General features: G+C 38.1%; 1 protein-coding gene across 2 annotated transcripts in view; it reads left to right on the forward strand.

Moving 5' to 3' along the window:
* The window catches only part of ZNF169 (zinc finger protein 169), a 52,819-nt gene that overhangs the window by 9,514 nt on the left and 28,682 nt on the right, over window positions 1-14,623 (forward strand). For both annotated transcript variants that reach the window (XM_067041163.1, XM_059071759.2), the window contains exon 2: window positions 3,841-3,928. In XM_067041163.1, the coding sequence (XP_066897264.1) occupies window positions 3,896-3,928 (33 nt within the window). In that variant the 5' untranslated portion in view covers window positions 3,841-3,895. The remainder of the gene's footprint in view (window positions 1-3,840; window positions 3,929-14,623) is intronic.

Here is a 14,623-nt window from a genome sequence, read left to right on the forward strand (position 1 = left end):
CTTTGGCTTGTAGCTGGCTGTCTTCTCCCTGTTTACATGGGCTTCCCCCTGGACCTGTCTGTGTTCAAATTTCCTCTTATAAGGACACCAGTTACATTGGATTAGGGCCCACCCTAATAATGCCATTTTAACCTAATTACCTCTTTGAAGACCTATCTAAAAGTACAATCACATTCTAAGGTACTGGAGGTTATGAATTCACATATGAATTTCATAGGGGACACAATACACCTGTAATAGATCTATATCACAAATTTGGTTAGTTGTCATATGTTTTGATATGTTGTATTTATTAGAGTCATTCAGTTAAAAGTATTTCTAAATGTCCTGTGGAATTTTTTCTTTCATCCATATCTCCTTTAGACAAGTGTTTCTTTACTGATTCCTACTTTAATTCCATCTTGGGCAAAGAACATACTCTTTTTAAGTTTCAGTCCTTTGAAATTGGTGACTTGTTTTATATGCCTTGGAATTTCATTTTCCTTGGTTAATATTCTTTGTGCCCCTTCTACACTTGCAGGGATTAGCATTCTATAAATGTCAATTTGATCAATACTGCCTGATAGTATTTTTTAAACCTTCTGTTTTTCTTCTTTACTGTTAGTTTGCTTTTTCATTTACTGAGAGGTGTATCAAGTTTTTTTAACTGTGATTATGATTGTTTCTCTTTTCCACTCTGTCATTTTTTTCCTTCATGTATTTTTTCCAGTCTATGACTTGACTTTTTATTTTCTTGCCAGTATCTTTTGCAGAACAAAAGTTCTTTTTATCCTAACAGAATCCACCTTATCAATATTTTTCTTTCATTGGTTGTGTTTTTGGTGTTATATCTGAAGAGACACTGCCAAGTCCCTGGTCACCTAAGTTTTCTCCCATGTTATTTTCTAGGAGTTTTATAGTTTCATATTTTATCTTTAGCTCTGCTATCAATTTTTTTAAAAATTAATTAATTAATTAATTAATGGCTGTGTTGGATCTTCATTGTGGTGCTCAGGCTTCTTATGGTGGTAGCTTCTCTTGTTCTGGAGCACAGGCTCTAGGCACACAGGCTTTAGTAGTTGTGGCACGCAGGCTCAGTAGTTGTGGCTTGTGGGCTGTAGAGCGCAGGCTCAGTAGTTGTGGCACAAGGGCTTAGTTGCTCCGCGACATGTGGGATCTTCCTAGACCAGGGCTTGAACTTGTGTCTCCTGCATTGGCAGGAGGATTCTTAACCACTGTGCCACCAGGGAAGTCCCTGCTATCCATTTTGAGTTAAATTTTGTGGAAGGTATAAGATCTGTTTATGTGGATGTTCAATTGTTCCAGTACTGCCATTTATTGAAAAGATAGTCCTTTCTCCATTAAATTTTCCTTGCTCAGTTGACTTTATTTATGTGAGTCTATTTCTATGCCCTCTATTCTGTTCCACTGATCCATTTGTCTATTTTTTTAAATTTATTTTTTGCCAATACCACACTTTCTTAATTCCTGTAGCTTTATAGTAAGTTGCAAAATCTGGTCACGTCAGTCTTCTGACTTTGTTGTTCTTCAGTATTGTGTTGGCTCTTGTTGACCCTTGCCTTTCCGTATAAACTTTAGAACCAGTTTGTTGATATCGTCAAAGTAACTTGCTGGGATTTTAATGGATTGAATGTATAGATCAAGTTGGGAAGAACTGACATCTTAACAATATCAGGTCTCCCTATCCATAATATGGACTATCCATTTTATTAGATCTTTGATTCTTTTCAGCAGAGTTTTGTAGTTTTCCTCATATAGATCTTATATGAAAAATTTTAAAAGATTTATACCTAAGTATTTCATTTTTCTGGGTGCTAATGTTGTGTTGTTGATTTCAAAATCCATCTGTTCATGGCTGGTATAGGAAAGCAGTTGATTTTTGTATATTAACCTTGTATCCTGCAGCTTTGATATATCACTTGCTCTAGAAATTTCTTGTTGATTCTTTGGGATTTTCTGCATAGACAATCAGGTCATCTGCAGACAAAGACAGTTTTATTTCTTCATTCCCAATCAGTATACCTTTTATTTCCCTTTCTTATCTTCTTACATTAGCTTGGAATTCCAGCATGGTGTTGAATAGGAGTGGTGAAAGGTGACATTCTTGCCTTGTTTTTGATCTTAGTGGATAGCATATAGTTTCTCAGCATTAAATATTATGTTAGTTATAGATTTTGCACTTTTTATTTAAACATAGACACAATTATTTGCAGAGTATCAGCACAGCCCATTTTTAGCCTAATCCTAACAAAATTAATATTGATTCTTTAATGATATCTAATATCTTATCAATGTTCATATTTCCTTGATTGCCTCCAAAATGTCTAAACAAGGTCCACACATTTTATTTGATTGCGGTGTCACTTAAGTCTTCCTTTTATTCCATAAGACCTCTCTTTATGCTATTAACTTGTTGAAACCTTCATATTTTTAAAAAATTGCAAATTATGTCAGTTCGCCCTCAGTACTTCAGCATCATTTTTTTTTTTTACATCTTTATTTGAGTATAAGTGTTTTACAATAGTGTGTTAGTTTCTCCTTTACAACAAAGTGAATCAGTTATACATATACATATGTTCCCATATCTCTTCCCTCTTGCATCACCCTCCCTATCCCACCCCTCTAGGTGGTCACAAAGCACAGAGGTGAACTCCCTGTGCTATGCGGCAGCTTCCCACTAGCTATCTAATTTACATTTGGTAGTGTGTATATGTCCCTGCCACTCTCTCACATCGTCACAGCTTACCCTTCCCCCTCCCCATATCCTCAAGTCCACAGCATCATTTCTTTTTTTTTTTTTTTTTTTTTTTTTTTTTTGGTGGTACATGGGCCTCTCACTGTCGTGGCCTCTCCCGTCGCGGAGCACAGGCTCCGGACGCTCAGGCTCAGCGGCCATGGCCCACGGGCCCAACCGCTCCGCAGCATGTGGGATCCTCCTGGACCGGGGCACGAACCCGCGTTCGCTGCATCGGCAGGCGGACTCTCAACCACTGCGCCACCAGGGAGGCCCACATCATTTCTTAATAATGACTTGTTTTTCTCTATATCCAGAATATCATGATCGTACCTAACAATATTCACAATAATTATCTAACATAATCTAATACGCAGTACATTTGAATTGGCCTTCATAGTCCCCAAAATGTTTTTCAGTTCATTTGTGCAGACTAGTCAGCCAAGGCTAATAGATGACATCTGAAGAATGGTGTATCTCTTAAGGATTTGCATTAAGGACAATCTCTCCTCTTAAAAATTTTGTCATGAAATTAACTTGTTGAAGATCTAGGGTATTTTATGACTGCCCATTCTTAAATTTCAAGTCACATTTCAAATCTTGGGAATATAAGTGAAGGGGAAGGTGCAGCCAGGTTATGGCTTCTACTGTGCTTCAAGTCCCCCCACCCCCAAATCTACATTCTGTCCTTAGCTGTAGTAGTCTTTCTGTTTTGAATTTCCTAGGCCTTGTCCTTTGGCCTCAGGGCTGATGTGGATGGGGAGCTTCTATTTTCACTATGACAGGTCACTTTATTTCTCAACGCGAATGTTCACCTGTGGGCACTATGAGGCCCTTTCCTCTTAATAGAGTCCACACAGTGACTTAATAGAGTCTAATCCAGCTGCTGGGGCTGTGGACTTCATTTCCCAACTGGAGATTGGGACTAAACCTGCTGCTGGCCCAGCTCTGGGAGCCTTATTTACAGGACACTGGTTAAGAATGGATGGTTCTGATGCCCTCTGCAACCTGCCTTCCTTACCTCCTTCTTGCCTCTGCTGAACTGGGAGGCTGGATAGAAGGGTACTTCTCCCAAGCACCCCCTCACTTCTCTTCTCTTTCCCCAGCTCTGCCTCTGCAACTTGACTCTTCTCTAGGAAGAGCACTCAGCAGACCAAGAATATGGCCCCAGGGCTCCTGACAACCAGGGATGAGGTGAGTCCTGAAATTTCTTCCTAGCTCTAGCAGGATGGACCCATTGCCTTTTCTTGTCTTGGACCTGCCTTGTTGGTACCTAGCCCTGATCTTGGAGGTGTGGTTCGTCTTACCTGGAGCCTTTTCTCAGACTCCTCTGCTCCATTCATGACCTATGCATTCATCAAGTAGTAAAGTGTTATCAACACAGTTAAAACACAATCATGCTTATGTGCCCAGTGATTCCCAAGGCCTAAAAAAGTGAAGGAAGGCTTTTAAGGAAGGAGCTGCCTGAGTTGCCCCTGACAGATTTGGCAAGTTGAAGAGCTGAGGGAATGCATTCCTGTGGGAATGTGGCTGGAAGCCTAGCACGTCTCAGAGAGCAGGTGACCCGCAGGCTGTCCCTCATCATATGGGAAGCTTGGAGCAGTCAGTGGCCTTTCGTCACTTCCTTTTTCTCTTTAGAGGTGAGGATGATGATCTGCTGTCTGCTGGTGATTCATGGGTAGATTTAGTTTGGCTGACCCCATGCTTTATATTTGGGTTTTCCACACTTAAAAATTGGAAGATTACACCTAAGTCCTGAGTCCACACTCTTGGTGTGTATGACAAGTAGCTGGAGCCAAACGGCATCTCCAAGGTGTAGTCACACCCCCTTGTGCCCCTTAACCCCACGGCTGAGGTGCCTGATTCATTCATTACTTGCCTTGCCCCCGAAGGCTTTGCTTTCACCTGCTTTGAGCCTGGATGGAAGTAGTTCAGCCAGAATCCTGAAAGCCAGGCTGAGGAGTGTGGACTTGAACCTGGAACAAGCTCGGTTTTGAAGGATTCTGAGAAGGAATTTGCCATAAATAGTAATCGAATGAATGTATGTCCTGAAGGGAAGATTTTCTAATCCCTGAGACTAGGCATATTGTGAACTTGATGTAATCAAATGGAGTTAACGTTTACTGACCACCTAAACAGATGCCAGGTGGGATGCTTATGCTGATTATATAAATTACCAAAAATAGTGTCAGTTGGGCTAATTAAGTTTTGCTTTACCTGTCCTAAAAATATGACAAGTGTAGAATTTTTTTGTAAGATCTGAACTTGATCTTAATACAGAGCTCATATAGTGGATATTTGTCTGTTACTGTATCAGTTAAAAATGATTGGTTTTGATGTTATCAGATATCGTTGAGGGCTGTATGTCCCTCAGTTGTCAAATCTTTTATACCTTTGAGAGAAAATGTTTATGTAGTGCATGCAATTCAGAATGTTCCCGGGGTGGGGGGGTGCTTTTCTTTTGTATGTTTCACTTTACCATTTCTGATGTTAATAGAGAAGCATTCTTGGCCAAAATGGAACATTACTTTTCCTGTCTCTATTCTGCCACTTCCTGTGGGATCCTTAGCACACCCTGAACCTTATCCTATCTATGACCAACATCTCTCAGTATACATTTTTTTCTTTTATTCATTCATGAAAAATTGATTCCAGGGCACGAGCATCTGAGTAGGTTTGTTTTTTAAGATGAAGTTTCCATACCTGCAATTGTAAGACACTTATAACATAGCTGTTTCGTAGATGGACCCAATCTTAACTTACTTTGAAAGCACAGAAGAACAAAGGGGTTTGTTTGTTTTTATATTTGTCATTTGAGGCATAGAAATTATATATTTTAGTGTTCTTTAAATTGCATTTTCAGGTACTTTGTTATATGTCACTTCTGAATTACATATAATATTCTGACCTATATATATATATATATATATATATCATGACATTTAGGCATTTTTTCCTAAGGGCTTTTACCTGAGAGGAGAAATTGGAATATGCATTAGAGTTGTGACGTAGAAGGGGGTTGTACCTAGAGGCTATTAACTAGAAGGAAATTAGCACTCTTTTATTTAATCTCAAAAAAGTTTTATGAATGTCTGCTGTGTGCAGGAGCCTTTGATGGTTTACAGACAGTGTTACCTATAGCACAGCCTCCATTCTTATAAGATGTCCAACTTTTTTAGGGGTTTACTTATCACTGGAATTAAATATTTTGAAAAGTTTTCATTGACATATAATTCATTTCCAATAAAATTTGCCATTTTAAAGAGTACAATTCAGTAGATTTTAATATATTCACAAAATTGTGCAACATTCACCACTATCTAATTCCATAATGTTTTCAGACCCACCCCCACCCCAAAGAAACCCTGCACGCATTAGGAGTCACTCCCCATTCTCCCCTCCCCCAGCTCTTGACAACCACTAATCTATTTTTATAGATTTGGTTCTTCTGGATGTTTCATAGAAATGGACTCATATAATATGTGGTCTTTTGTGTCTGTTTTCTTTCACTTAGCATAATATTTTCAACATTCATCCGCCTTGTAGCTCAAATCAGTAATATTTCATTAATTAAGTAATATTTCATTTCATACTATTCAACCTGCTTTAAGGTTGAATAGTATTCCATTGTATGGCTATGAGACATTTTGTTTATTCATTTGTCTATTGATGGACATTTCAATTATCCCTATCACTTGAATTTAATTAATATTTTTGGTCTGTGTGCATCTGACTGATTTTAATGATAAAATTGTAGTGTATTAAAACTAGTGACTACCCCACTCTCATACCTTTAAAGCGAAGAAACCACAAACATTCATATTGAAATCAATGACTCTACAGGTTAAAAACATTCACAGATTTTCACTATTCCATCCCACTGTTTCTCAGTCATTAGAAATTTAACCTGTTCTCAATGTTTGAGAACCTATTTCTGTAGGAAATTTTGTTCATGAAATGAATTTTGGACTTACCACAAAATATGGCCAAGTGAAGAGACGTGAGTGTTTTAAATCATATGGGCTACAACTCTATAGTAGAGTATCTGTGTTCTTTTGTCTGCTTTCAAAACCATCCACAAGATGCTCTAACACCTCTGCTCTCTATTCTACCACTAGCTTACCTTTCCCTCCTGCCAGATGTTTTACCCTACCCATATCATAGGCTTTCTCCCTCTCCTGCTCATGGCATCTGTATTCCCTTCCTCCCTACATGCCTCATCTTGATTCTTAGCCCTCTGCTTTTTCCTCAACTATTCTGAATCTTACTTATCTTTTAAATTTTAATTTTTTTAATATATAGTTTACATACCATAATTCACCCTGTGGATGAAATTATCAGACAAGGACTTTAAAGTCTCTACATTAACTATGCCCAGTGAGGAAAGGAAAACATAGCACTCACTATCAGCTATCAGATAAAATCAACTTCAAGACAAAGGGAAAGAAGACCATTTCGGAATGATAAAGGAGTCACTTCATCAGGAGGACATAAGAGTTATGTGTGTATATAACTGTTCAAAATAATAAAGCTTCAAAATAATTGTCAGAATTAAAGGGAGAAAAAGACCCCCCTTTGAGTAATTGATAGAACAACTAGGTAAAATTAGTGAAGACATGGATGATCTGAAGAAAACTAGCAACTGTGTTATCCTGGTTGATAATTATAGAACACTGCACCCTACAACTGTAGAATACACATTATTTTCAAGTACATTGGGTATGCTCACCAAGACATACTACATGGGGGGGTCTATAAAGGAAGTCTTAATAAATTTAAAAAGATTTAAAGAATACAAAGTATATTCTATGACTCTTAAGAGAATTGTATTAGAAGTCAACAATAAGATAAATTTAAAATATTGGAAATTAAACAACACACTCTTTACTAATCCTTACATCAAAGAAGAAATTGTAAGAGAAATGAGAACAGAGTGATGATGGAAATACAACATATCAAAGCTTGTGGGAGGCTAACCTGGGTTCTCCCTTGCCAGCCCTCTAGCAGTGTCCTCCACTACTTCTGGAGCTAGGGTCTCTGTGCTAGCCCCACCCCTGGCATCCAACTTGGAGACCCATGCAGTGTCCCCAGAAGGACTGAGAGGAAGACAGAGTATTGCTTATTGGGCCCCCATATTCCTTCTCTCACTTGACTTTCTGTTCCTTGTTGGGGAAGCTCATGGTCTGTGATTTGATGATGAACTTACAAGGATTAGCAGTTGGGAAGTGACTGGAATGAACACCCCAGAGCCATCACCTGCTTGCTTTCTTAGACTGGGATAGAGGCAGCTACATGTGGTCACAGTGCTAGCTTGCCAATTGGCTGATGAGCCACTCTGGACTTTATCTGAATTACTTTGGTATCAGGCACATTGCTCCCAAAAGCCAGATCTCCTTTGCCTAATGAGAAAGAACTTCAGGACAGAAACATCATAGGTTCTGCCTTCCGTGGACTAATGTTGAATAGGAGAAAATTCATGTATACAACCTAAATCAAAACAGGCAATTCTTCAATAAAGATGGAGACAAACCATCTTATTTTGTGAAAGAAGAAATCTCAGATAATGGTTCCTTCTTGGTACTGGGGATGGTCTTGAGGCATGGTCCTTGGGAGCCTGGTTTGGGGAAAGCTTGTAACATTGGCTCAGGTTAGATTCTTCCAAGAACCCTCCCTGAGGAATTCTCTTGTATTTCTGGCAAGTGACCATGCCTCCCTAAATTCTGCAGGAACAAGAACCAAGGGATTTGATGAGTGTAGGAACAACATCAGTCTAAACTCAGACTTTCCTACAAGGAGAGTGATACTTCAGGAAGAAGAACCCACAATTGTGTCATTTATGGCAGAGGCGTCAGATTCAATTATGAACTCGGGCAACATCAGAAAATTCATTGTGGTGAGAAACCCTATGTGTGTGATAATGGAAGTAAATGCTTCATTGAAAGCTCAAAACTTACTCAGTATCAGAGGATTCATACTGGAGAGAAACTTTACAAGTGTACTGAATATTTTTAAAGCTTCAGTCAAAATTCTAATCTTCGGCATTAGAGATTTCACACTGGAGAGAAACCCTATGGATGTAACAGTATAGGAAAAGAAAGGATTTAAATCCATCTCAAATCTCTTTCAGCACCAGAGCATCCATTTGGGAGAGAAACTTAAAAATCTGTTAAGTGTGAGATAGATAGCCTTTAGTTAGAACTCATACCTTGTTCCACATAGGCAAACTTACAAACTCATAGGGAGAAGCCCTATGAGTGTAAGGTGTGTGGGAAATCCTTTATCTGTAGCTTATATCTAACCCAACACCAAAGAATCTACTTCAGAGAGAAGCCCTACAGATGTGGTAAATGTGGGAGGGGCTTCTGTTTGAACTCACAACTTGGCCAGCACCAAAGAAGTTACAGCATGGGAAAAAAGCCATACAAATGTAGTATCTATAGGGAGTGCTTCAGCCAGAGCTTCTACCATCATTACCACCACAGAATCCCCACTGGTGAGAAACTCTATGGATGTGATAAGTGTGGGCAAGCCTTTTGTCAAATTGCAAATCTTATTCAGCATCAGGAAGTTTATACTGGAGAGAAACCCTCTGTATTAGACTGCTTGGGCTGCCATAAAAGAGTATCACACACTAGGTGACCTAAACAACAGAAATTTTATTTTCTCACAGTTCTGGGGGCTGGAAAATCGAAGATCCAGGTGTAACCAATTCAGTTCCTGGTGAGGATTCTTCCTGGCTTGTAGATGGCTGGCTTCTTGCTGTGTGTTCATATGGCAGAGACAGAGTTCTGGTATCTCTTCCTCTTATGAGGCACCATTCCTGTTGGATCAGGGTGCCACGCTTATGACCTCACTTAGCCTCAATACTTCCTTAGAGGCCCCATCTCTAAATACAACCAAATTGGGGTTAAGGCTTCAACATAATTTTGTGGGACATAATTCAGTCCATGGCATTCCACCCCCAGCCCTTCAAAATTCATGTCCTTCTGACATGAACATATATTTCATCTTAACAGCCCCCCAGATCTTAACTCATACCAGCATCAACTTTAAAGCCCAGAGTCTCATCTAAATATCTAAATCAGATACAGGTGAGACATGAGTAAAGGTACCATTTCCCTAAGGTAAAATTCCTCTCCAGTTGTGAACCTGTGAAACCAGGCAAGTTATATACTTGCAAAATAAAATGATGGGCAGGAGTAAGATACACATTCCCATTCTAAAAGTGAGAAATCAGAAGGAAGATAGGGTGAAGGTTTCTAAATAAGTCCAAACCTAGCAAGGGAAATTGTATTAGATCCTAAGGCTGGAGAATAACCCTCTGGTTTGATGTTCTACTCTCCAGGCCCACTGGATTGGCAGTACCCCTTTGGCCCAGAGGGGTGACCCTGCCTCTGTGGCTTTCTGAGAGGGCCCTGCTATAAGCAAGGAGTGGCAGCCTTGCCCCCTGGGCCTGTGGTGGGATTAGCAGCCCTGACAACTTACTAATAGCCTCTCTTTCCTTTAAGGATATGCATATTCACACTCTTCCTGTTTCATTCCATTTTCTATGCCTACTTTAGTCCCAGCTGCAGTGTTTCTGTGGGTATACTTCCATCTCTTCCTGGCTTCTGCTGAGATGGCTGATTAAATTTATGGTTCACACCCATACTAATTACCTTATCAAATTGTTCAGACATGCCCTCAGTGTTCTCCTCAGAACATGTTTTCTCTCTCTTTTTTTACAATGTAGATAAGTTAAGAATTTTCCAATCTTCAGTATGGGTTCATTTTTACTTAACAATTCCTTCTTCAATTCATCTCTCTTCTTTCACATTTTACCATAAGTAGTCAGGAGGAACCAAGCCACTTCTTAACACTGCTTTGAAATCTTGGTTAAATATCCAGTCTCATCACTCACAAGTTCAACCTTCCACAGAACACTAGAACACAGTCACTCAAGTTCTTTGCCACTTTATAGCAAGGATCACCTTTCCTCCAGTTTCCAGTAACCTGTTCCTCATTTCCATCTGAGACATCACCAGAATGTCCTTTAACATCTGTATTTCTGCCGTCATTTTTTTCATGATTATTTATGTATTCTCTAAGAAGATGGAACTTTTCTTTTCAGCTCTTCTCTTTCTGAGCCCTCATAAAAATCACCTTTAATATTTGTATTCCTACCAACAGTCCCTTCATATTAATCTCAGATCTTTCTAGCATGCACCACAAAATTCTTCCAATCTCTACCCATCATACAATTTCAAAGCCATGTCCACAGTTTTAGGAATTTGTTACAGCAGCACCCCACTGTCAGTACCAAAATCTGTATTAGTCTGCTAGGGCTGCCATAACAAAATACCATTGACTGGTGACTTAAATAACAGAAATTTATTTCTCACAGTTTTCAAAGCTGGGAAGTTAAAATTAGGGTACTGGCTGATTTGGTTCCTGGTGAGGGCTCTCTTCCTGGCTTTCATACTGCTGCCTTCTTGCTGTGTGCTCACATAGCAACATCATAAATAGAGTAAACTCTGGTCTCTTATAAGGTACCAACCCTCTACCTTTCTGACCTCATTTAACCTTATCCCTTACATGCCATATCTCCAAATATAGACACATTGAGAATAAGAGGTCAACATGAATTTTGAGAGGACACAATTTAGTCCATAGCACCCCACAAATGTTATGAGTGTGAAAAAACATTTAGTCAAAATTCACAACAAGCATCAGAGAGTACACAAGTAAAAATTCAGAGGGGTGGAGAGAACCCTTAAACACAGTGAATGTGAGACTCTAGATTTGTTCAGTGTCAAGAAGACTGATAGAGGGAGAAAGGCCATAGATACAAGTGACATGTAGGAAGCTTCAATGTGCTAAGCCCATATGGAGCCTGACTCCACATCAGAGTGTTGACACCAGGAAGTGTAAGGAACATGAGGAAGATTCTGATGATACTCAGTGTATGTAAGATCATGAGAGCCCTGTGAATAATCTCTTTCCAATTTATTGAAAGTATTAGTCTGGGCCATGTACTAGGATATGGAAAGTGCCCTTGGAAACACGTCTCCTTAAAAGTGACTTTAAAAGTTTTTGTTGATGTGAAATTCACATAACATAAAGTTAGCCATTTTAATCTGTACAATTCAGTGGCATTTAGTACATTCACAGTGTTGTGCAACCATCACCTCTATCTAGTTCCAGCATTTTTATCATTAAGCAATCACTCCCTATTTGCTCCTCTTCCCAGATACTGACAACCACTAACCTTCTTGTGTCTCTATGGTTTTACCTGTTGTGGATATTTCATATAAATGAAATCATACAATTAAAAAAACCTTTGTGATATGAAAAATGACAGAGTAAGGGAAATCCACGATCGTACCTGCTCAAAAGCAACTAATGGGCTGCCAGAAACCGTCAGAATTAACTTTTGTAAAACTTTGGAATCTAGTCAAAACTGGAAGATTTGGTGAAGAAAGAAGCTCCTTAGTTTGTGGCAGGAGAGTACTGTGGCGTTTTAAACTGCCTGCATACCAACTATCCATGAGGAAGCCCCAGCACAAAGACTTTAAATCAACTATCTTAAATATGCATAAAGAGCTAAAGGAAACCATGGACATGGAATGAAAGGAACTAGGTCAACAATGTTTGAACAAATAAGATTATCAATAAAGAGAAATTATAGAAAGGAACCATATAGGAATCTTGGAGCTGCAAAGTACAATAACTGAAGGGAAAATTTCATTATAGGGGTTCAACAGCATATTTAAACAGGTAAAATTAAGTCTGTGCACTTGGAAATATTTCAACTGAGGTTACTCATTGTGAGGAACAGAAAGAAAAGATGAATGAAAGATGAACAGAGCTTGAAAGACCTGTGTGATACCATCAGGTTTACTTTACATACACATAATGGGAATTGCAGAAGGAAAGGGGAGAGAGAAAATTTCAAGAAATGATATCCAGAAACTTCCCAAATTTGATAAAAGAATAAATCTATACATCCCTGACACTCAACAGACTCCAAGTAGGATAAACTCAGATCCACACCAAATTGTGAAAACCCAGAGACAGAATTTTGAAAGCAACAAGTGAGAAGTTGTTACCTACAAGGGACCCTCAAATAGATTAACAGCCAATTTCTCATTAGAAACCATGGAGGCCACCAGTCAGGGAGATAACACATTTTAAGTCTTGGAAGAAAAACTGTCAACTAAGAATTCTATATCTGGCAAATTATTTTTGAAGGATGAGGGAGAAATTAAAATGTTACCAGATAAAACTGAGTGAGCTCATTAACAGTAGACCTGCTCTACAAAAACCCCGAAACAAAACCAAAACAAAACAAAAACTTCAAGCTGATTTGAAAAGGACACTAGATAGTAACTCTAAACCATAAGAAAGAAAAGAGAACACTAGTACAGAGGCTTGTATAAAAGCCAGTATTATTGTGCTTTTTGTTTGGTTTATAACTTCTGCTTTTTCTATATGAATTCAGGCAAACACAAAAAATATACATCTATGTTAATGGACATACACTGTATAAAGATGTAATCTTGGACAATTACAAAATAAGGGGAGAGGGATGGAAAAGTATAGGAGCAGAGTGTTTGTATACTATTGAAACTAAGTTAGTAGATTTTTACAGGTTTAACATGTTAACATGGTAACTGCTAAGAAAATACTTTAAAATATACAGAAAATGAAAGAAATGATAAAAGTGAAAAAAATACAAGAAAAAAAATCAATAAATATTTTAAAAGGCAGTAATGGAGGAACTGAGGAACAAAAGATATACACAGAAAACAAAAGGCTAAATGGCAAAAGTAAATCCTTTTTAGTAATCACATTAAATATAAATGGAATAAACTCCCCAATCAAAAGGGCTAGGTTAGCAGCTTGGATTTTTAAAAAACCCAAGATCTATACATATACTGCCTACAAGAGACTCACTTTAGATAATATGGACATAAAGAGGTTGAAAGTAAAAGGATGGAAAAAGATATTTCATACAAATAGTAATCAAAAGAGAGTTGGGATGGCTGTATCATGAGTCAAAACAGATTTTAAATTAGGAAAAGATAATAAAATGAAGAAAGACATATTGATAAAAGGTTCACTACAGAAATAATATATAGCAGTTATAAATATAAACATAACCTAGCAATATAGTCCCAAAATATATGGAGTAAAAATGGACAGAATTGAGAGAAAAACAGGTCTGCAATAATGGTTGGTGACTTCAATACCCAGCTTTCTATACTGCATAGGGCAGCCAGACAGGAGATCAACAAGGAAATAATAGAACTTGAACTACACTGTAAATCAGTTTCACCTAACATATGTACAGAACACACTACCCAACAACAGCAAAATATATATTCCACTCAAGTGCACATGGAATGTTCTCCAGGATAGACCATATGTTAGGCCACAGGTAAGTCTTAAGTTTGCAGTGATTGAAGTCTTACAAAGTAACTTTTCTGTTCACAATGGAATGAAACTAGAAATGAATAACAGAACTTTGGAAAATTCACAAATATGTGGAAACTAAGTAGGACACTCTTAAACAACTAATATGTCAAGAAGAAAAATCACAAAGTAGAAAATACTTTGGGAGACAAATGGAAATGAAAACATGACATACCAAAACTTATGGAATATGGTGAAAATAGTGCTTAGAGGGAAATTTATAGCTGTAAATGCATGTATTAAGGGAGAACTCAAATTAATAACCTAACTGTATAACCTATGTAACTAGAAGAAGAAGCACCAACTAAACTCAAGCTAGCAGAAGGCAGGAAATAATAAAAGAACAAAGACAAAATAGAGAATAGAAAAATGATAGAGAAATCAACACAACCTAAAGTTGGTTCCTTAAAAAGATTAACAAAATTGACAAACCTT

This window comes from Kogia breviceps, chromosome 8 (assembly GCF_026419965.1).
Source record: "Kogia breviceps isolate mKogBre1 chromosome 8, mKogBre1 haplotype 1, whole genome shotgun sequence".
In the NCBI taxonomy this organism is placed as follows: Eukaryota; Metazoa; Chordata; class Mammalia; order Artiodactyla; family Physeteridae; genus Kogia; species Kogia breviceps.